The sequence below is a fragment of the Pieris brassicae genome, chromosome 8, assembly GCF_905147105.1.
Source record: "Pieris brassicae chromosome 8, ilPieBrab1.1, whole genome shotgun sequence".
Taxonomy (NCBI): Eukaryota; Metazoa; Arthropoda; class Insecta; order Lepidoptera; family Pieridae; genus Pieris; species Pieris brassicae.
In genome coordinates this window covers 13,304,733-13,328,092 of record NC_059672.1, presented here as the reverse complement: position 1 = coordinate 13,328,092, position 23,360 = coordinate 13,304,733, and the positions used below count along the sequence as shown (strand labels likewise).

The 23,360-nt window shown below is 36.4% G+C and overlaps 2 protein-coding genes across 3 annotated transcripts; one reads left to right on the top strand and one right to left on the bottom strand.

Annotated features, from left to right (window-relative positions):
• The first annotated feature begins 16,297 nt into the window (after window positions 1–16,297).
• LOC123713461 (alpha-ketoglutarate-dependent dioxygenase alkB homolog 7, mitochondrial) lies at window positions 16,298–18,259 on the top strand. 2 transcript variants are annotated; one of them, XM_045667129.1, is made up of 5 exons: window positions 16,298–16,558; window positions 16,647–16,834; window positions 16,990–17,163; window positions 17,435–17,559; window positions 17,868–18,259. In XM_045667129.1, exons 1-5 carry the CDS (start codon window positions 16,441–16,443, stop codon window positions 18,004–18,006), a joined length of 744 nt encoding a protein of 247 aa, XP_045523085.1. In that variant the 5' UTR covers window positions 16,298–16,440; the 3' UTR covers window positions 18,007–18,259. The 2 variants fall into 2 exon arrangements, with proteins under 2 accessions (XP_045523085.1, XP_045523086.1); XM_045667130.1 differs by having other exon boundaries at window positions 16,307–16,558; window positions 16,633–16,834.
• A 191-nt stretch (window positions 18,260–18,450) lies between these two features.
• On the bottom strand, window positions 18,451–22,434 carry LOC123713460 (zinc finger protein 112-like). Its single transcript, XM_045667128.1, has 8 exons — window positions 22,173–22,434; window positions 21,874–22,020; window positions 21,541–21,735; window positions 21,310–21,450; window positions 20,854–21,068; window positions 20,493–20,675; window positions 19,008–19,071; window positions 18,451–18,684 (listed from the first exon to the last, which is right to left on the bottom strand). Exons 1-8 carry the CDS (start codon window positions 22,326–22,328, stop codon window positions 18,589–18,591), a joined length of 1,197 nt encoding a protein of 398 aa, XP_045523084.1. The 5' UTR covers window positions 22,329–22,434; the 3' UTR covers window positions 18,451–18,588.
• Window positions 22,435–23,360: the final 926 nt, after the last annotated feature.

The following is a 23,360-nucleotide window of genomic DNA, read 5'->3' as shown; positions in this document are numbered from 1 at the left end:
GTGCCTTCAAATCTCTGCGATGACGTCATACTTTGAAAAACGATAACGAAGTTATTTCAGCCGCTAAAGATAGTATATTCTCGGTCTTAGCGACTCTTACTTCGTCCTTCGCACTCCAGTGAGCTTCCGCACATGCTAGTCACGGAAAATATCTAATTGCCGGCCGAGCTTCACTCGCTAAAACAGCCTGATCTGAGCTATCAAGACCCTTCAGGTCAATAGCAATATTCCATTAAAAAGCAAGATTATATTTAGATTCAAATCTGCGCCTAAAATTTGTAGCTGTACGTACCTACGTAAAGGAGAAAGATATCTATAAGTTAACATAACGATAAAAACTTTGTCTGAAACGATGTTATTATATTAATTAATCTTAAAATAATATTCATAATAATAAAATAACATTATAATTAGACCAGTTAGGTTTGTTTATATTAAAAAGTGTAAGTTTAATTAACAATATTGAGTTCTTTTAGGTCCCTAAAAGTAATTAAGTATTTGATATGATATCTATGCTTTAATATTTCTCTGATGTTTCTGTCTGATTAATATTAGTATGGATTTATAATTTTAAGGTTTTGCGATGGAAAATACAAGAAAAAGAAGAAAGAAAAGAAAATAAATAACAAGAAATACTAGTATGCTGAGTATTTTTTATTAAAAAACTACAATCGCACTATATAACTGTAGAAATTCACGAGAGGACTCCATTATAATACGTACTAAAAAAGGAAATGATCTAATTAGTCTAATTAGTTTACTAGGCATTACCCATAACAACATTGTGTGAGCATTTTTTACCTCAAGAAACTAGTTCCCGTATCGCGGTCAACAACGATTATCAATCAAAACTATCAGCAGTTTTTGTAAAACACGTCGGATGTAGGTTACATCAATGTAACAGTATATTGTCCTCTGGCTGTGAGCCATCTACTAACTGATAATGGAGACCTAATTTTGACAAGGACATACTGTATTTGGCAACATTATAACTCAATTCAATGCAATAAACCTTCGCAACACGTCTGTATATATACTTATTAAAAGATCGGGTACTACCCGATCTTTTAATAAGAAAAGCCTAAAACTCTTCCAGGGAATTAATAAGAAGTTTAGTTTTTCTCAGTTCATACTATGTTCTACCGAGAACAAGTAGCTTAATTGCCGCAATAATATTATTAAGCTAATTAATTATTATCTATAACTATATACGCGTGACATTTAGAGATATCTTTTGTTACCATATGTAATAAAGCGTAGACAGCGGATCCAAAACAATGACCGTAATTTAGCGAAAAGGGTCCACATCCATCATTTTTCAATGCTTATGATGGAAATAAAACCCGCATCCGAAAAATTTCCGCTATCAATTTTTCGTGTATTTAAAGAAGAAAGGACAACCTTTCGTACATAAACAACGAGGAAAAGGTTTGGTAAAGTAAGTCTTATTACATAGCCATTCAAATAAACAAATTATTCCAACAGAACATCATACGCAAACCTATAAAAATTATTGGAAGTAACACCGACAACCGAACACTGAAATCCAGCTCTTCAAACCAGTATAGAGTTTTTATGGCCATTTTTATTTGATAGACAAGTAGTCGATCATGCTTCTGATTTACAGACGCCTCACGATCTTTTTCTTCAACGTAGACAGTCTATTGGTGCATTGAAGCCTCTCGACCAGCACATATTTGAATATATCTTTAATAAGATAAATATTAGTACTTAGACTTTATTATTATTATTTAGACTTTATTTAAGACAAGGATTACGACAACCTTCGTGTATTGTCGTCATATCAAAAGCTCTATTATGTATACAATCTATTCTCTACTTTTAATTTTAATATGCTCATCGTAATAATTCGTATACAATTTCTATTCAGAGAGACTGTGTGGCATTCAATGATGATGCAACCGTAAAATGCTTAAATACCATTCCGATCATTAAATCGTCTATCGCTGTATTGGCTTTCTTTATTCTACAATATGTAGTATATGAATTTATTCATATAGCAACTGCTAAAGTCAGCACAATGATTTTAGTGTTATATATACCCAGGTTGTTACCCAGGCATATTATATATAATAACGTGCCCTCAATTAATTAGAGAATTTTTAAATCGCTTCTGTAAATGGAGAGTTTACCCCCTACACCCTAACTAACTCTAACTCTTTATAATATCAGGTAATTCTTTAACCAGCATTTACATATTTAATTATCGATGGATTAGCGCGAAATTCGAAATTGAAATAATTTTATTCGAAATACAAATTAATTTATTTTCAAATTCAGTCAATTTTAGATAGTTCTTTTTGGTTAGATTGTGGTAGTTTTCGGCGTCCAGGATAAAGTGAAAATTTGTAAAATTTTGGCATATAAGTTCCTACGTGGAAATAAGCTAACACTGCTTGCTTAAACTACACACACAGCCTAGCAGACATCTACAGTAAAGGCAAAGTTAATAGTTTGGGCCAGTTCTTTAATTAACTGAAATAAAAATAATACCAAAACTTTTCATAGTAACCTCCAATTTCATAGGTAAAGACCTAATATTAGTATAAATTAGATATGTAAAGTATTAGTAATCGATTTTTATTCGCATAAAACCGGATTCGAGACGTTGTCTTTAACTAACTGCTTTTCATTCAAGTCATGATTCATGTAAACTCTTTGTCTCAAACGTTTCTGTAACATTGTAAAGATTTTGTAAATATTGCTCGATTGCAGAATTTCGCAAAATTTTAATAGGCATGTCAGTTTTCGCATTAACATAAACGTTTCAGTTGCGTAACTTAGGCCTGTTGTAATAAAATGTGTGAATCTACTAGAAATATGTCGAATTCCAATTTAATAATATTATCTTTCTGCGTGGCAATTATGTTTGAAAATTGTGACAAGAGCGTGTTAATATTTCACCATTGTTAATTTAAATGACTGTTTACAAGGTTTTCAAATACTTTGTTTCTGTCTACACTTCGAAAAGTTATTAAAAATTTGTAAAGGTAATGCTATTTATACCTGCCAACTATTAAATTATCTAAATATATTCTGTAATAAATGTTCTTTAATATATTCTTTGTCATCAAAGATTAATTAATTCATGTTTATTCAGCAATAAGCCACTTTGTCAAAACAATATAGATTTTAGACTCCTTACGTGTGACTGTCAATCCTAATGTAAGACGTTCTTCCCTATCTATACTGGACGCAGAGTATTTTTATTGTTTTATTATAAATTGCAATAAACATACGTAGCGAAACGCTTGGACTGCGATATTAAACATCGTAAAATAATCTTAGATGAATATACGTGTGTCATAGACATCAAATTGTCTATAAAAAAACGAACACAGTGTAAGGTGTAAACTCATAATGGTAAGCGCCAATGCTTTATTATACTTCTCTATACAACCAGTCGATGCAGATTGCAAATACAAAATATCTAGAAATGTGCATTGCGGACGCGTGATGCGTCCTTAAAGGTTGTAGGTTGAGTAAATATTCCTCGCTTGACTCAACAATAAATACAACCGAGCTGAATGTCAAGCAATAGATAAATCTGTATAATTCTAAAGTTTATTATAATTTATTGAAACTCAATTCGGAATTATAATAAATGACATATTCAACTCTTCCCCGAAGACTAAATCTAAAAATCTTTTGTATTTAATATGGTTTCACAATGTCAAACCAGGTACTCATTTAACTAATAACAAGTCGTTACGATTACTACTACTATTACTTATTAATAAATATTTCTTATAGCATACTTTAGTAAAATTATTACAAATTATTTATTGATATAGTATTGAATACAAACACACGAGGTACTCACAAATTTTCTTTCACCAAGTTTATTGACTAGGAGTATGAAGAGTAGGTGAAGTTATTTTTACAATATTACTGTACGCTGTACCGTTACCGACCTAGAGAAAATTCTAAAGGAAATACAGACGACATTTAGTTGGCCGCGTCTGTCTAAATCAATTCAGATTCTTGATTTGATTTTTAATGAACTACCTGCAGGAAGTATAAATAATCAAGTTTTCTCCATAGAAGGCACGTTCTAGTTAAAATCTTTTTGATTATTTTATTTTAGCTTATAGTTGTCTCGAAACAATTCGCGGCTCGTAAACAGGTATTACGTAATTAAATATAATACAACAAAATATTAAACACAAAATATTGTCATACCCAGCAATTTCTTAGAAATTGAGCTGGGCTATTTATTTGGTTTCTAAAATAATAGAAAGAAGTTTCGCATAGATCTTATTATTAATATTTTTTAGATTATTTCAATATTTTAAATAATCTCGGTTCTCCAGGCCGGAAGCGACCAAGAACAATCGTAGCCCAATGACACAGTGACGGTGGCATTATTGCATTTTTTGCTTCAATAAGCTGCCTTTGCGTAGGTTGTGTAGTGCCGAGTGTCGGTGTTAATGAGATTAAAAACTCGCTTTCGCTCATTGTTCTAGTACTGCAATATGACTATGAAATTCCTAAGGCGGAAGGCCGTAATAACACTTTAATGTGGCTTCAGAATGGTTTTACGACATTCATGTATATTTGAAATATACGTGGAATATATTTTGCTATTCGTTCCCGCACTAGCATTCCATCTTTTAATGAAAATCGTTGGTGACCAAGCCAAAACGTCAAAAATCTCATTATATATACATATTAGTTTCCATGTTTCAATCTTTTATATTTCCTATTAAATATGAATAAATAAATAATATTAGAATTATTTTAATTTTGCAGCTTGTAAAATACCAAAGTTTAAATAGAGTTCTCTAAATAAATAATAAACTAAGCTTTACTCTATCTATGTAGATAGAGTAAAGCTTAGTTTATTATTATTAATCTCCTTAGAATACCTTATTAAGCAATAGAGAATAAAGAACTTAAATCATAAATCTAGTAGAGTTATTTCAAAATTATAAGCCGGAATATATAATTTTCAATACATTTTTGGTTTATTTGGTTATTTGTATTACCATTATGGAAGCAATTCACAACACATTGTAGTATAATTATTGACTTCACAGATAAGATGTGAATATGTTATTAAAGTAAGCGTAAAAGTCACAACAACTACTGTTAACAGAACTTTACTAACAAAACTACTACTCATGAATAAATACAGGTTTAAAATTAATAATACAATTAGTTATTTAACGTCAAGTAAGCAATCTACTATTATATTATATATTAAGTATTTTGTTAAATAAACTAAGTGTCAATAATTCTTATTATACTACCAATTATGGCCTTGGAATATGTCATTTCAATGAGTACCAAAAATAACCTGTTAAGTATAAAAGTGTAAAAAAACAACAAAGTAATGAATAACGTTTGCACTTTGCAGACTCGAATGAGTAATAGAGTTGTGTGAGCGAAACCAAAAGGACAATGACCAGACTATATTTTGCTGTTTTTATTTACGTATATTTCCTGTGCGTAAGACCAAAGACAAATAATTGTTTAGTTTAATTGTCTTTGGTGTAACGAAAAGTTACTACGAATGTTTTCTTAATACAATAATTTAATATAATAGTAGTCAATAGACGTTAGCTTTCTCTAACTAGTCGATAGTCTAAAAAGAAATATGATCTTTATGAAATATATATTGTACGTAGTCGGTCCCTCAAATCCCTCAAGTCTCTTAACTCTTTTTTAATACATTAAGATGAAACCGAAAGCAATATAAATAAGATATTGTTTTGCAGTTCCAAGACCGGTTGGGACTTGAGAATCATTTATTATTGTATGTTGCACAGCTGCAGCGTTTTAGTTGCTATGCACATGTACCGAAGCTTTTACAATGAAGTGAGGCATACATCTAAATACAAAGCATTCGGTAAAGTAAAATGAATTAGAAGTAACGTTATTCATGCAACTTGTACAAAGTGTATGTTAAATGTAATTTGTGTATGTTACATAATTAGTTTTTATAATAAATACTAGTTTAAATTAAGCAGTAAATATAATAATTACTTATATATTCTCCTGTTTTCTTTTAATACATTATAATTTTTTTACCCTGTTCTATTGGCTAAGTCTGTAAATACGCAGCGTATGTAATTTATGAATAAATTATTATTTATTTATCGATGCTTTAAATAATTTATGTAACTGTCCAATTCGAGTGTACAAGCGTTAAGCTCTCCGTAAACTTGAATGTCAGGACATTTAAGTCGGTAATAACTTGATAAAACGTCAAGTCAAGAATTTCTTCTCATTTATTGCAATTGCCAAGTTCAAGCAGCGAAAGGTATATAAGGTCGCAAACTGTTTCCCACGCTCGTCACATCCGATAGGGGCATACTGAGTTTATTATGTTATATCACTATACGGACTATGATATTATATTATGTCACAGGTCCTTCCTGCTCATGTCATCCATTCCGTGACGCTGATGACCGATAAGTCCCATTGTATGAATATCACCGACCATAACCTGGACAAGGAGAGGCCAATGGCACAAACAAACCGTAACATCCATTCGACGACAAAACGCCGCCTCAAAAAGCTGAATATTTTAGTATACCTAAATAGGTTTATAATATTTAGTTTTCTGACGAAAATATTCAGAAAACGATTAATGATAATAATACAAAAAAACAAATCAATGGCGCTACAACCTTTTTAGGTCTCGGCCTCTGATTTCTGTATGTTTCATGATCATGTGTTAATCGAATAGGCAAGTAGGTGATCAACCTTCTGTGCCTGACGCACGCCTTCGACTTTTTTGGGTCTAAAGGCAAGCCGGTTTTCGCACATACAAAGAAAATCCATTGGTGCACAGCCGGGGATCGAACCTATGACCTCAGGGATGAGAGTCGCATGCTGAAGCCACTAGGCCAACAGTGCTTAATGATAATAATAGTTGATTTATAATTAAGTTGGGCTGCGATTGTGTTTGGATATTTAAAAAAGTTACACTGCTTTGCGATGCCAAGCGAAGAGTCAACTGATTTTATTTCCTGACTTATTTGCCCTTATGTTTTTTTTTATATATTTATTTAATAACTTTTCTAAGCTTAAAGCTAATCTGCACGTACTGCACTCAGGGCTGGCACGTCTTATTGACTATATCTTGGTGAATAATTTAGTATAGTAATAATACAAATTATTTTAATCTATTTTAATGACGCCTAAACTCAAGATTCACCATATATACTGAGAAGTTTGTGAGCATTGTTGTGCAACTCAACGACTTTATGATTTTTTTATGTTACAGGAGGCAAACGGGCAGGAGGCTCACCTGATGTTAAGTGATACCCTTCGCCCATGGACCCTCGCACTGCCAGAATTTATACGCTCCTTTCTTGAAGGACCCTAAGTCGAATTCTTTCGGAAATACTTCAGTGGGCACCAGGTCATATAGTGCCAAAAACTGCCTTAAACAACACTCAGTTGAGAAACGACGGACGTCGAGGTTACACCGTTGGTATTTTGTATTCTGCCTTGACGTCCGATAATGAAACTCAGCTGCTGGCATTAACCGAATCCGACTTCTCTGAACACACTCTATGATAAATGCGGTAGAAGATGCAGAGAGACCCCACATCTCTACGCAACGCTTCTCTCTATGGGTCGTCGACGCTCTCTCTTTGTTATTATACGGTGAATTGGCGCTTTATAGCCTACCTGAGCGGCCAGTTTAAAGAGCATCAAAGTGGGCCAGCGACTCATCCTCCCTGTGCAACTGTGCAGTGGTGAAATGGAGGGCTAACTAACATACACTTCCTTGGACAACTTTAGCAAGAGACCAGAAGGATCGAGTTCCCGAAGGGAGGTGGACCAATTTCCCGCCAAATCTGGCAATGTGCTCTGATTTTGCATTAGCAACTTCCCGTTTGAAGGACCTGAGTTGTATACTTTTTTACGTTGGTGGTTCTCCGTATGTGTAGTCAGCAGAGGTTCCAACAAAGAGGCTTTATGACCATCCACATCGCAGGGACCATTTGCGTCAAGACGTAAGGTAAAGCAAAGTCATGAAAAGAGATTGGTGGTTATTGCCTTATGGTCAAAGACTGCAGAATTGCCCACCCCAGAATACGAAGGGCAGCCTGTACTTCCACCATCGTGTGCTGAGCGTCTCTGTCGAGGACGCCCAGAGGGGGATTCTCCGCGAGCGTGTGGGGGTAGTTTTTTTTGTTTTGCCGGTTTTTTGAGACAGTGGTACGGCCGTGGTCGTGCCTGCCCATTTAGCTGAAGCCCGAACCCCCTAGGAAGGGGTTGACTGATTGCGCTGGTGAAATAACCTTTATCGTAGGTTAATTCACCAGCGCCCGTGGGCGATGGAGTCGTCACGTCCCGATGCTTAACGCTTACAAGGACCTAATCACGGATAATATATTCTATACACATGATTACGCTAATGATTAATTTAAATAAAGCGTAATCTAATTCGAAACCATGCATCTGTAATTTTGTAAGTATTTTAGAATATTTTTTATAAAAAGTTGAAGTTTCACGAGTCGAGTGAGATTAAAAACTCAACAAATATCGTCTTTGCCTTAAATTTTTTCTATATGCAGGAAAACTATTCAAATTTGTCTACCGTTAAATGATATTGACTCATTAGTTATGCTAATAACCTGTTACAATTTTGACATAGATTTTATCAGCTAACATCAAATTGAAAACAATATAGGGGCGTACTCAGAAGAACAAAGACGATGATGTTTACGATTATTTTGTGTAGACATAGGTACTTTGGATAGGCATACTATATGCTATTATTTAAGTTCACATTTCGAAGCTTAGTTAACTTACTTTCTAGTTGACATAAACAGTATTGATTTTGTGTAAATATTAAAACGATGAAAACTAACACCTTCAAACGCACCTATTTATTGTATGCATGTAATGCTTCTTGTATTTATTTCTTTGTGTGACAAGGCTAAGTCCTCAAATTCATCAATTCTGCTTGTTAGTGAATGTCGCGAAGGTGTAATCATAGAATAATCGTTATTACTAGTATTATAATCGAGAATCAAAAGTTAATCGCTACAAAACATTACCTTGAGCCTGTCAGATAGGCATTAGCTTTGCGCAACGGAAGTCACGAGGTGATGATCATCACTTATATGTTAAAAGACGTTCATCAATTAACGTTAAGTCCACCTGTTATTTAAAATAGTTCGTGTCTCGTAAGAAGAACCTGCGAGACAGTGGAGAGGATGTTTCTGCGCAAGGATACAGTCGGGATATTGTTATTAATATAAAAGTAATTATTGTTTATTGCAGACTCACAAATACGTAATTTACTAGTTATAAAGTTCTTTGAAAAAAAATTGGAGTTAAAAATGACGTTTACATGAATGAGCATTTTGTTTTTGTGGTCTAAAAACACATAAAGTAGGTTATATCAAGATAAGTTAAGTAAACGGTGACTCATAAGGGCCTCATAGCCTAGCGGTCTTAGTATGTGACTGCTGTGGTAAGGGGTACTGGGTTCGAGTGCAAGTTTTAAATTTGTTCTCGGCCTTTGGTAGGGTTGTACGGTACCGGGCGAGTGCTTAAACCGTACATGGAGGGCACGGTCGAATTTCCATAGTATGCAGTGGGCATCGAACTATAGAAAGGAGACTGTGTAGGTTTAGAATGTAGCAATACGTTATAGGCCGAGGATGGAAATTACAAATGCTCAGTAATTCAACATTCCTTTAAGCCCGGGTCCCTTGGGTAGAATGCCTGGCGAACCCCGAGGGCCCATCTTAAGGGCGTGTGAAGGGCTGAGGTGTTTTTAGTGGGTCGGGTCTCGCTACCCATCTGAATAGCAGAGGGATTTGAGTGTAGACCCAGCCCCACAGTCCCCGCGTTAAGCTCGATATCGTTGGCGCGGGCCTGCGCAAGCGCATTTTCACCTCATACAAAAAAAAAGTAAACGGTGACTCATAGCTTTTTTCGGCCCAAAATGAACCTTGACACCCCAATCTAGAGAACTTTTGCGTGGTGTGGTATGGCGTGTTAACGCTTGGTGCCACTCCAATCGGTGCCAGTGTTCACAACTTGAAGTTAGGCAGCTATCACGCTAGGGCCGTTAAATAATCGTATGCATCGGGATACTGTATATAATCAATAAATAAAAATACTATGAAATGCGAGTTATGTAACCCAACGCAACTTAAGTTACATAAATATATATATATATATATATTAGTTAAAAATTAGAAGCGTAAACACATTTAAACAATCGTCGCTCACTTGAAGCCAATATGAGCCCTTTAGTTTTAATAGTATAAGTGTATAAGTGTCATTTAGATTTCTGAATTCTCAGACCAGCCAAGTTTTGTTAGCGTCGCTAGCCCTCTACCCTTAATTTTGTGTTAGTTATAAGCTCATATTTTAAATCAGTAAAGTCAGTTGTTACCCAGCTTCAAACAAAGAGTTTTATCTAAACATCTCCATAGTAAAACCGCCACCATACTTATTTCGCCACAATAATATGTTGCAAGTACTTTATGGTGTAACCCTTTTCTTTTAAATAAAAACAAAACAAAAAAAAACGAAAATTTTGACGATGCAAAAACCTGAGCTGACCTTATAAGCTACTATGTAGGATTTCTATAATTAAAAAATATACATACTCAATGTAATGTAATGTAATTAACGCTCCAACATTCAATATTTATAGAAGAAAATAATGTTGAAACATGTGAAACAAGCATATTTTTGATGACTTAACATTTTATGTACAGTTTTAAATACATTCAGCTATATCGTTTATATTTAATATCGTGGAGAGAGAAGCCACCAGATGTGGTTTATCCATTTGCGGTCTAACAGAAACACACTGGAGAGGCAACGGGCATTTCTCTACCGACGCCCATGCCGTCTACTTCTCCAGTAGCGATGACAGTAGCCGTAACGGAGTAGCGATTATTATTCCTAAGCATACGAATAACAGTGTAATGGGGTATGAGGCAGTTAGCGACCGCATTATGTCAATGAATCTCAAAGCGTCACCTGTAAACATCAATCTAATACAGGTATATGCCCCCACCAGTGAAGCTCTACCCCTCGTACTGGAGAGTTTCTACCAAGATTTACAAGCAACAATTGCTAAAACCCCCAATAGAGAGTTACTTATAATAATGGGTGATTTCAACTCAAAAATTGGCGCAAACCCTGCCCAGTACAGCAAATGTGTGGGAAACTTCGGACTTGGGGTACGTAACGAAAGAAGTGAAAGATTTATGCAGTTCGCAGACGAAAACATATGGTGGTGGCGAACAGTCTATTTCAACACCATCCCCGGAGACTGTTCACCTGGAGGAAGTACCAAAAACCAAATCGATTACATATTGATAAGATCACGTTGGCGCACCTCTATTCTTAATGCCCACACACTTCCTGGGGCTGATTGTGGTTCTGATCACGAACTCGTTATCGCAAAGATGAGGTTGAAGCTCAAAGCCGCTCGATCCTTCAAAAAGACAAGACGGATTGAAGTAGCAGATATCGAGAAATTCAATACAGCCATTGAGCGGAGTTGGAAGGATTGGACAGTTATGAACCACAACGAAGCTACACCAGACACGTCATGGAATAAGGCTAAACAACTCATCCAAAATGCAGTCACGGAGTCCAGTCCGAGATCAGAAACGCGCAAACGTCAACACTGGGTGACGGAGAGTACCCTTGCCCTTATAGAAGAGAGGCGCCTTAAGAAAGCCGAAGGACAGATAGGAGAGACATAAGAGAGCTGAATCAACTATCTGCTAACATCCAAGCCTGCTGCAGGCGAGATCACAATTCCCAACTTCATAGCATTTGTGACTAACTTGAAAAACATGCTATGAAGCACGAATCTAGAGATCTTTACCACAAAATTCGTCCTATTACAAAATCACTACCTGCTAAAACCTGGGCTATCGAGAACGACAGAAATGAAGTGATAACAGAACTCGACAAAATCTCGGAAACGTGGAGGAGCTATTGCCAGTCATTGTTCCTGGATCCACAGTCGCGGCAGTCTATAGACACAGAACCAGAGCCAGATAATTTGGAACCAGACATCCTTCTGTCCGAAGTAAGAGCCGCCATAAAACATCTGAAAAGTAAAAAAGCAACTGGTAGAGATGCAATTCCTATAGAGACAATTAAAGCCTTAGGAGAACGTGGCGACCAGATGTTTCATCTCATCTGTAATAAGGTGTGGCAGACAGGAATTTGGCCTTCAGAATGGACACGCACCATATTTACACCCCTGCACAAGAAAGGCTCAACAAAGAAATGTAACAATTACCGCCTCATTGCTACACGCTAGCAAAATATTGTTACATATTCTCAACGAGCGCCTGAAAGCCTACCTTTATAAAGAGATCGCTCCAGAACAGGCCGGTTTTGTGAAGGGAAAAGGCACTCGGGAACAAATACTCATTTTACGGCAGATCATGGAGAAGTCAGGAGAATTTAATAAGCCCATGTTTATTTGCTTTGTTGATTTCTCCAAAGCTTTCGACTCGGTGAGATGGCCAGTATTATGGAAGAACCTGCTAGATATGGGCACACCAAAACATCTTGTGCACCTATTAAGACGGCTTTATGAAGAGGGCACAGCTTCGGTTCGCACAGATGATGTCCTATCAGGTGATTTCCATCCAAGTCCCGGAGTACGCCAGGGGTGCATAATATCGCCGCTCTTATTCAACGTGTACACGGAAATCATAATGCGCATCACCTTGGAAGACTGAACAGTCGGTGTAACAATTGGTGGATACCGGATTGCGAACTTGCGTTACGCGGATGACACCACTCTGTTTGCATCCAGTTCGCAACACTTGGAAGAGCTTCTGTCAAGGATGGAACGAGTGAGCCATGAGTTTGGACTTAAGATAAATCGCAGCAAAACCAAGGTAATGATTGTTGACCGTGCCAGAAATAATTCGCCTCAAGTGACTCAAATCGCGAAATACAACGTAGTCCAATCTTATATTTATCTTGGGGCTCAGATTTCAAACAATGGCGGATGCATCGATGAGGTCAAACGACGTATGGGCATCACAAGAACGGCTATGGACAAGATGCAAAAGATATGGAGAAACAGGAATATAACAAAAGCCACGAAGACCAGGCTCGTGAAGACTCTTATATTCCCCATATTTCTGTACGCGGCTGAAACGTGGAATGTGCGAGATGTGAAAAGACAGAAAATAGAAGCTCTGGAAATGTGGTGCTGGAGGAGAATGCTTGGGGTTTCGTGGACCGAGTTTCGTACAAATGTCTCGATACTTCAAGAACTCGGTATTAAGCAGGGTTTATTTTCAACAGTACAATCTCGCATCCTTACATTCTTCGGACACGTATCTCGGCGCGGTATTCAGTCCATACAACGCCTTGTCGTCCAGGGGAAGATAGAAGGCACTAGACCGCGCGGAAAGTCACCTGCGCGTTGGACTGACCAGATCAAGTCTGCCGTAAGAGGTACACTCAATGAGTGTAGCAGGATGACCACTAATAGGCAACGATGGAGAAACGTCGTGAAGAGCATCACATCTGCCCCTTTGATTACCACTACTAAATAGCGATCACGACCGCTCTGTCAAGAGTGTACCGGATAAGAAGAAGAATGTAGTATATTGCAATCATTTCAAATATGAATAATGAAAATGAACCTAACGCGAAAAATTTTATGAATTTCATTGTGGGCTTACTCAATAACAAAGCTATGATAAGATGCGATTAGCATTTCTTAATGAAGCCCCATCTCATGCCACTATTTTCAATTGGTTTAACGAGTTTAAGCGTGGACGTAGCAATCTCAATGATGATCCGCGTGAAGTCCTTTAACAGCAACTACTAAAGATAACATCAGTGCTGTGCGACGCAGGATGGAGGAAGATAAGAGAGTGACCTATCAGCTGATACGGGCAAACCCAGGTATTGGTATGAATCAAGTTCAAAAAATATTATACGAACATTCAGTCAGGAAGCTGTGTACCAGTTGGATTTCTCATACTTTAACCGACGACCAGAAACACCTTCGCATGGACTGGTGTCGCCAAATGTTCGATAAGTTCAACGGCGTTGACTCAAGTGATGTATTTAACATCGTCACACGTGATGAAAGCTTGATATATTGATTACGAACCCGAAACCAAAATACAATAGGCTCAGTGGGTGTTTTCTTTCGAGGATCGGCCAACTAAGGTAAAGAAAGGGAGAAGTAGGAAGGAAGGAAAAAAGGTGATTGCCTCATTCTTAGGTCGGAAAGGTCATTTCGCAACAGAAAGAATGGAAGGAACGGAACGGAAGAAGAACTAGAAGATGGAAGGAAAGTAACTGCAGACTGATATGTCAATCACTGTTTACCTGTTGCCTTGAAAAAAAATCGACATTAGCGCCCTCGAAGCAAGATCCTCCTTCACCACGGCAACGCTTTAGCGCACTCTGCAAAACGGTCTGTTGAATATTTGACTATGGCAGGTGTCGAGAAAATGAGTCATCCGCCATACAGTCCTGACCTGCCGCCCTGCGACTTTCATTTATTCCCAAGAACTAAAGATAAGATTCGATATATCGTAAATGCGTACGAAAATGCCATAGAAGAAACCCCTACGCATGGGCCCACTGATTTTCCCAGTTTAGAACAATAAATATTAACCTGTACTAATTAATGGCTTTAGTAACGAGCAAAAACTATACTTTTCTATCTTATCAATAACATATTTTTAAATAAGTTCCAAAGCAGAGAAAAAAAGTAAGTAAAAATAAAGAACTGACTGGGCCGGTAAATGATACTCTTTAGACTTCTTGTATTATTTCTTAACACGGCCTTTCGCTGATCAAGTACAATTAGAAGTGATGGCGCATGTCGCCCCACCTTACAATTATAATTTAAAAATGCGCCTGATATAAAACTTGCGCAATGCTGTGCATGCTGTAATCTTGGATAAGCTCTGCATGCATGGATTGTGGCTTGGATAAGGTCTACAAGAATCTGATTGCAAAAAGGGAAAAAAGAAATTAACGCTAGCAATACTGGGGAAATTGGATAAATCGTTTTGATACTTTTTGAAAATCTAACGTAACGTAACCCATTTTGTAAAGTTATCTTTATTCTTTACATGGTGGTTGTCAGCAGATGTACTCTTCGACCTATAAATCAAACAACATTTTGGCACAAAACCAGCATGTACAATCTAGGTCCTGCCGAAATACTGTTAGATAGGCCTGTAATATCTTTATTTTACCAGCATTTGTTTACTGAACATGAACCGTGTATGTAGGTTTCATCTAAATAAACATCCTCTAGCTTATCATCGGCTTCTCGATTCTTTTGCATACGCTCCAAATACTTGAATTTGTGTATCTTTAAGTCATGTCGCTCCATTAAAATTGTCTTTTTTGATTGCCAATACACGAATTCGAATCCGTTGTCTTTCAAAATAAGTCTGAAGACAAAATAACGCTATTATTTTTAGATTACTATGTTTTTAGATTTTATTTAAACTGATAGAAAATGAAATTCATTTTTGTTACCTTAATGATTCTCTTCCTCAATTGATTTACTCACGAAGAATTTTTAACAATTTAATGACAGTGGGTATTTCTTTTTGTACAGTGTAAAACTCATTTATCTTGTTTCTGATCAATTATAAATCAAAACTATCCAAGTTTTTTTGCCATCTTTCCTCTTTTTCCCGGCGTACTAAATACGCCTCTGTTAGATCTGCTTCAGTAACAATTCGTCTTATGGTAGTAACAACGTCGGCATTAGAAACAGGTGGATGGACTTTACTGGCTTCTGAATAAGATATACAGATTTTAGACATTCTTTTTTTTTTAGATTTTTGCCTTTCATACTCCGGACACTTATTGTCTATTGCGAAATGGGAACCAGAACATAAGATACACACAGCATCATCTCTTTCAGTCTTGAACCTTAAACCTGAATGGTGGTCACCACATTTGTAATATCTTAGAGTGCCTCTGCACAAAGCATTGCAGAGTGGGGTAAATATAAAGCTCTACAGATGAGGAGTTGAAACATTTAAAGGGAGGGACCTGTTGAGGGAGGGGAGGGGTTACCTGGGAGGTAACAACTTCCCATCAAAGATTAAAACTACGGTCTCTGTTGGAATGAAATTGGGCGTCTCGTTGTCTTATACCTTTCTGTTTAATCTCCGCAATTAATTTAATTTTCAAAAGCTTAGCCAATAAAGGACGCCCGCCTACTTCAACATTTCCCGCGTTTTTCAGGTCAAAATTGGTGTTATAGACGAAAATCGGTGAAAATTTGTTAATCATTGACAATTGACATAGAGAATACAGAATGTGAAAAATTCAAATTTCTAAATAGCTTTTGTTTCTGATTGAACAATAAAAAATAAAATTCGGAATTATTAACCAGTTACGTTTTAACGCGGTGTAAAAATTAAATTAGATCATAATTAGCAACACATTTATAAAATGCGCATACTAACCTTAAACCTATTACGAAATTGTAACTTCGATCTTAATAAACTGCGATTTCTCTGTTCTACTGAAAAGGTTATACAGCCGAAAGGCGAGATACAGAAAATAATTGGTAAGTTAATTTGTGAAGTGCAAGTTTGATGAATATATAATCTGTATAGTTTAGCATCTAATGTATTACGATAGAATGTAATTTTTAGGTGACCTTCGCTTGATAGAATTTCATCCGTCATGGAAAGCTGACGAGGAAACAGACTTAAGAAAGCAGGTCCTACGCGATATGCGAGTGATTCCTGAATTTATTAACGAGGCAGAAGAAATTTCTCTGCTATCTGAGGTGGAACCACAGCTTAAACGGATGAGATATGAGTTTGATCATTGGGACAATGTATGTGCTATTTATGTATGCCAATAAAAGATGTGGTATAATTGTACAGAAAAATAATGCTACACATCAGTCTGGCCCTTTGTTTCCTTAAGATATTTTAGATTTTACCTATAATTAATATATATTTGTGATATATGTTGTTAAATTTGTTTAAGGCAATAGAAGGCTATCGTGAAACAGAGCGTAAGGCATGGAATGAGCAGAACAGTGTGACACTGGCAAGAGTTCGGTCAGTTGCATTTGAAAATGGTGTAGAGCTTCTACCGCATACACATATCTTAGACCTTGCTCCGGCAGGGTATATTAAGCCTCATGTTGATGCTATTCGGGTAGGTTGTGTTCTATTTTACCTCTTATTTCAGTCATGAAGGTATCTTAGAAAAGAAGAATATTTGCTAGCTAATTGTTTTTTTTATTACTTTAATTCTATAATTATGTGGGGTCACAAATTAATAGTTAATTTAACTGTATGGACCTTGATAGGCATCACTGCATATTTAAGTTCAAATTGACAATATAATATTGGAACTATTAGCCATTGTCAAAATGGTTACTTTTTATAAAGTATTTTTTTAAATAATAGCTTATGTTTATTTACAGTTCTGTGGTGACACCATAGCAGGTCTATGCCTGTTATCTGGAGCTGTAATGAGGCTCATGCATGAGAACACACCTGATTATGTCTTAGATGCATTGCTACCTAGAAGATCACTTTACATAATGAGGTACACAAGACATAATTAAAAATTCATAAATTTTTCAGCAACTGTATAAAGACGTTTTCTAGCTACTTTAAAGAGACTTATTTATTAGATAAACTTACAAATATTGGCATTGTTTTAACATAATATTGTAGCATAAATCAACCAGACCTAATTCAAAACATTGTTAGCATCATGATTCCTTTGATTTGTCTTGGTATAAAGCCCAATTAGCTTAGCATAGCATATAAACAAGTACAGTACATGTATCAAAAAAAATTGTTTCTTAAAGTTTGTTTACTTAGTTTACTATAACCTGGCATTTCTTACAGCGGCGTGGCGCGATACCAGTTTAATCACGCGGTTTTGTCCAATGAAAAAAGTGTATGGCGTGGAGGTAAACTGCTCAAGAAGCGGCGTGTTGCAATTATTACCAGAGAACAACCAAAAAAACCAGCAGATATAATTTAAAAAATCTATTCATCCTTATTGCTACTCAGAACTCTTTATTTTATAAGGAAGACCTTAAAATTACAGTGATATTAATCTCCATACAAATATGGGTTCTGTAACAGTAGTTCCAAACCCAGATTTCATAAAGTTGGCACTTCTTGTGACTAAGTTTTTATAAAATTGTCTGTGATAACTTGTTACTAATTGTATAAAATAGAATATCCCTATAGCTTTATTATTTATTAAATTTTACTGTTACCAACTATTTATATTTTCAAAGTTTTTTTTAACCCTTGTCTTGTAATTCCTTGAACTTCATTATTCATACAGCTATGATTTAATGTATTTATACATAGTCAAAGATAAAAAGGGGTGTAATTTCACAATGATCTATAAATATATTTGGGGGCTTCCAAGATTATATATAATATATATATATATTGGGTATATAGACTTCCAAAATTGATGCATGCTTAATATTATTTATTTCCAATTACAGGCCTGTAATACAATTCTAATCCTTATTAAACGTCGATAGGAAAACAATTTTTTTTACAGCAACACAAACATTAGATAGGTGTTCTATAGGTACTATCAGAATTATTCCATGGGATAGTCCCGGAGATCATCCAGGGTCTCAAGTTCAAGATATTCAACATCTCCACTGACTCCGGTAGGTGCCACCCATTCCTCATCCTATAACAATATATTAATTATGGTCAAGTCTATATCTAGTCTATCTCTAGTTCAAGTATATATATTCTGTCTGTGGACATCTTTGTAGATCTTATTAAAAAAAATCCAACATGTTAGTTATACTGCGCCTGTGGCGGAGATCAATCGTCGATTGAATAACGATTGTAGTTCAGATTTTTGCCATTTTGCAGAGAAGTTAGTGGCACTGTACCACTGTAAGTAGTACTTACGGTTTGGTTAAACTACCATATTGCGTGAGTATGATTGAAGAGATGCTTTTGGTAAAAAAAGGTTTTTGATAATATTGATTAGAAAATTGATACCTGTTGTGTTTCTTCGCGCCGATGAACACGGGCGTGTCGTTTCATGGCAGCGACCGATCCGAACCTGTAAGTTCATAAATAGCACTCTAGATAATATTATACTTAATAAATTTAAAGAATATTATTTTCTTTGTTATGTAAAGAAATTGGTTTTCAAAATTCTTATGATTAAAAAATAAACTTCATATGTACATGGATCTCCATAACAACTACCAAACTGCAAATTATATAGAAAACAATATATATATTAGGTCCTTACATATGAAATTGGCGTTTTGTATGGGAGGAACAAAAAGTCGAATATTTTTAATTAATCATTGTTTTCTATGCACTTTTGCCATCTCATAGGTAGTTCATTGATCCCTTTACTAAAAAAACCAGTCGGACGAGAATCAATAAAATCTGTGAAGGCGATTTGGACTGCCCCATCAGAGTTAAATTTTTTCCCTTGCAAGAAGTTCTAATTTCGAAAAAAATGGTAATCTGTTGGAGCAAGGTCCGGGGAGTACGGAGGATATCTTAGACATTCCAATTGAAGCTATTCTAATTTGGTAGCCGTCTGTTGTGCAGTGTGTTGTCTAGCGTTGTCGTGTCGTCGTTGTGTAGCCGCTAACTTTTCCATCATGGTTTGCAATTGCTGACAATAGACATCAGTCGTAATAGTCTGGCCAGATTTGAGAAAACTGCAATGAACAATACCGGCACTAGTCCACCAAACGCTTACAAGCAACTTTTTTGGGGTTAATATTCGCTTGGGGCAGGATTTGGCTGACTGGCCAGGATCCAACCATTGCGCTGAACGCTTCCGATTATCGTAAAGAATCCATCTTTCATCACAGGTAATGATTTGGTTTAAAATACCTTCATTATTGTGCCGGTTCAGTAATGTAACTCAGCAGTCGACGCGCGTTTGCCGGTTTGCTTCAGTCAATTCGTGAGGTACCTTTCAAGCTTTTTAATCTTCCCAATTTGCTTCAAGTGAATTAAAACAGTTTTATCACTAACACCGCTGCCTGCAGCTAACTCGGACGTGATTTGCGATGGATCCGCTTCCACAATAGCCTTCAATACTTCATTATCAACTTGGGTCTCAGGCCGTCCACGGGGCTTGTTCTGCAGGTCGAAATTTCCAGAACGAAAACGTTTGCAACATGACCGCCATACACATCATTCACCCTACGAGTCGTTTCCGCAGCACTAGTGCCCCGCCCCGGCGGAACTCGTACTCGTAAATAATGCGATACTTTAAGTTTTCCATTTTGTAAAATGAGTGACGCAAACAGAAAAAAAACAAATGAATGACGGTCATCGTAGCACAAATACATGAGTAAATAGCTGCACAAATTTAAATTTGTTATTCCTAACCAAAGAGGAGGTATTTGAGGTCAAAGTGGCCAGTACGACAAAATGCCAATTTCATATGTAAGGACCTAATATATTAATGTGTGTACAGTTATACACATGCAATTTCATAAAGATACATACATTCGATCGCAGTTAGCGCAAGGCACAATTCGTTCGCTACTTCCCGAATCTCCAGTATGCCCCATTGTCCTGGAAGTTAGGCCTGTTGCCCCATCAGCTTGCCCACCTTGGGCTTTGTCAATACTCACGTCAGGCCCCGCTGTACCAGCATGGCATGATCGGATGTGAGACATTAAGTCACTCCTAAATATATCATTTAAAAACTTTAATTAATCAGGTAATGTTAAGCAGTGGGCAGTGTAGTCTGCTAATAAGCTTAAACAGGTTACATTTGCATTTATTCTTTTTACAAAAATTAGTTACTTAAAATAACATTATAGAAACCTCATAGCATGCATTTTAAATTCTATGTTAAGGTTACCTGGTAGGAAACCGTAATATACAGAGATCATATCCACACAGAAAGCGGTCAGCCTGTCTATGAGCCAGGCGGTGGGCAGGTAATTCATCGACTGGCACTGCACTTGAACATACTTCACAAACACTGATACCGCTGGTATGCACTGCCCTTGCATGTGCACCTAACTCTGACCGGGATGAGAATGTTTCTTCGCATACCGGACAACAATTAACTAGCTGTAAATTAAAGAGTTCTAGATTAGTATACTAAATATTTGTTGCTTCTTGGCAGATTTAGGTCACACCTACATACATAGGCATAACGCTGGATACTTTAAACTGTCCTGAAGGAGGCTGAGCAAAACTTGCGGCATTATGTTGATAAAGAGACTAGTTATTAGTATAGAAAAATTAAATATGTACAGAAGATTGACAGAGACAGAACCTAGTTTAATCTCATGACACTTTAAATAAGTACCTGATTGTTAGCCTGAACACGATGCAATAAGGTGTGATCCTGAAAAGCTTCTAATGATGTGAATTGGGCCCCACATGTCCAACAAGAATGCCTTGCACTGCTTCCATGACTGTTCACATGACTCCGGTATTCACTAGCCACCTGAATTTTTTTAATATGTGACATTCAGAAAGGGACCGAACAAGTTATAAGAAAATATTAAAGGATCACTCATAAATAAAATATCCAGACCTCAAATGACATTGGACAAACTGTGCACTGGTAAACAGACTCCCCTGCTGCATTCTTAACTTTTTCCAGGTCATCAGTGTCAAATGCTGCTGCCGAAGCCAGTGCATCCCGATCAACCATGATAATGTCATCTTCATTATACATTGCACCTGACTCTTTGTTTTGGCCACCTACTACTATGAACACATCTATTTTCTGGAATAATAAAAGTGTTGTAAGCTTTCTTTCAAATAAACATTTGCCTGATAAAATTATCAGGAATGGCATTGGAATATACACTTATAACTTTAAACATATAAAACTGCAGCAACATAATTACCAATATATCTGTACCTGCGTAAGGTCCAGAAGTCGTTTTCGAAGAAGCCTAACTTTATCACTTAAAGATGGAGTACCTTTGGCTGACAGGGATGAACTAAACTGGTAGGCATCAACAGCTCTACTAATACAGCTTGAACAGAGTCTACCTTCTGGTATTGCCTAGAAATTTCAGAGTAAAAATGTAATGAGAATGCAATTTTCTCTGCAAACTTTAATTTGTATAAAACTTTTGTTTTGGTTTATAAAGAAGCAAAAGCATAATTAAATTAATTTTATTCTTCTTGGACATAATAGAAATAATATTATTGTACCTTATGGTTATTAATCTGCAAAAGCATACTTCTTAGCGGCACTTGTGGCAACTCAGAAGCATCATATTCTTCTGGTGTCATTAGCTCTCCGCTACAGCCACATATCCCACACAAATCAGAATCCATTTCTAACTTCAAAACAGCAGCACCGCTCATCTTTTTCCAGTCTGTTCAGGATTCTGAATATAAATTGATATTATAATAAGTAAATTTAATATTGCTAGTCCCGATTCTGATTATACACCAACTAAATTGCTACATTACATCTGGCAACACTGCTAAGTGTTGCCAGATGGTCTCGGCGACGTACCCCTAGATTAAATTGATTTCCCCCCAGGAAACCTGGCCAGGGCTATGGGGCCTATGGCTAGGCTATGTTCGGGTTTTTGGGCAAGGAAAGCATAACGCAAAGTATCTGTAATACAAAATGGATTGGCAGGTTCAAGTTTTATTCGGTTTTTGATTAAACGAATTTACATTTAGTACGGTTAACCACACGCATCCTATTCTTACGATATGTTCGTACTTCAATTTAGTTTCAAAATCAGGAACGTGATATACAATAGCAAAAAAAATAATATTTGGCGTGTTTTTGAAATTTCCCCTAAATATTATTTCCCCCTATTCTGCCCCTAACTCGGTTGAAACCCCTAAATCTAAGGGGAAATCCCTTGATCTGGCAACACTGAATTGTAGTCTAGTTTTACGGTTCACATTTCACAGAGCCGAGAGCACAGATTACTTCAAAGTAGTTCAAGACTCAAGAGTAGGATATAAGGATATGGCAGGACACTCAACAAAATTAGTGACTTTATTTTAATTACACCCTTTTAAGTTCAGCCCCTGAACTAAAACGACAATATCTATCTTATACATTTAAGAACAAAAACACAGGCGTTTTTTGTGGTTTAAATTTATTAAACCATCTAAGCATTCCCTTTCGTTTTCTTGTCACTACTTCCTCTTCTGACCGACTGCTCACTAATACTTATCGTACTTATTATGGAATGTTATACCACTCATACTTCTTAACACTCTCATTTTCCACGGAATTTATTCTACTTTGATGCTTTCTCTGCAACATCCAAAAATCACCAGTCAAGCCTCGTTTGAGGTTTCTGGGTTACACGAACGGGAATACAAGGCTATATTTACTCTATCTACCTAGCATTCACTCATCTTTCTATA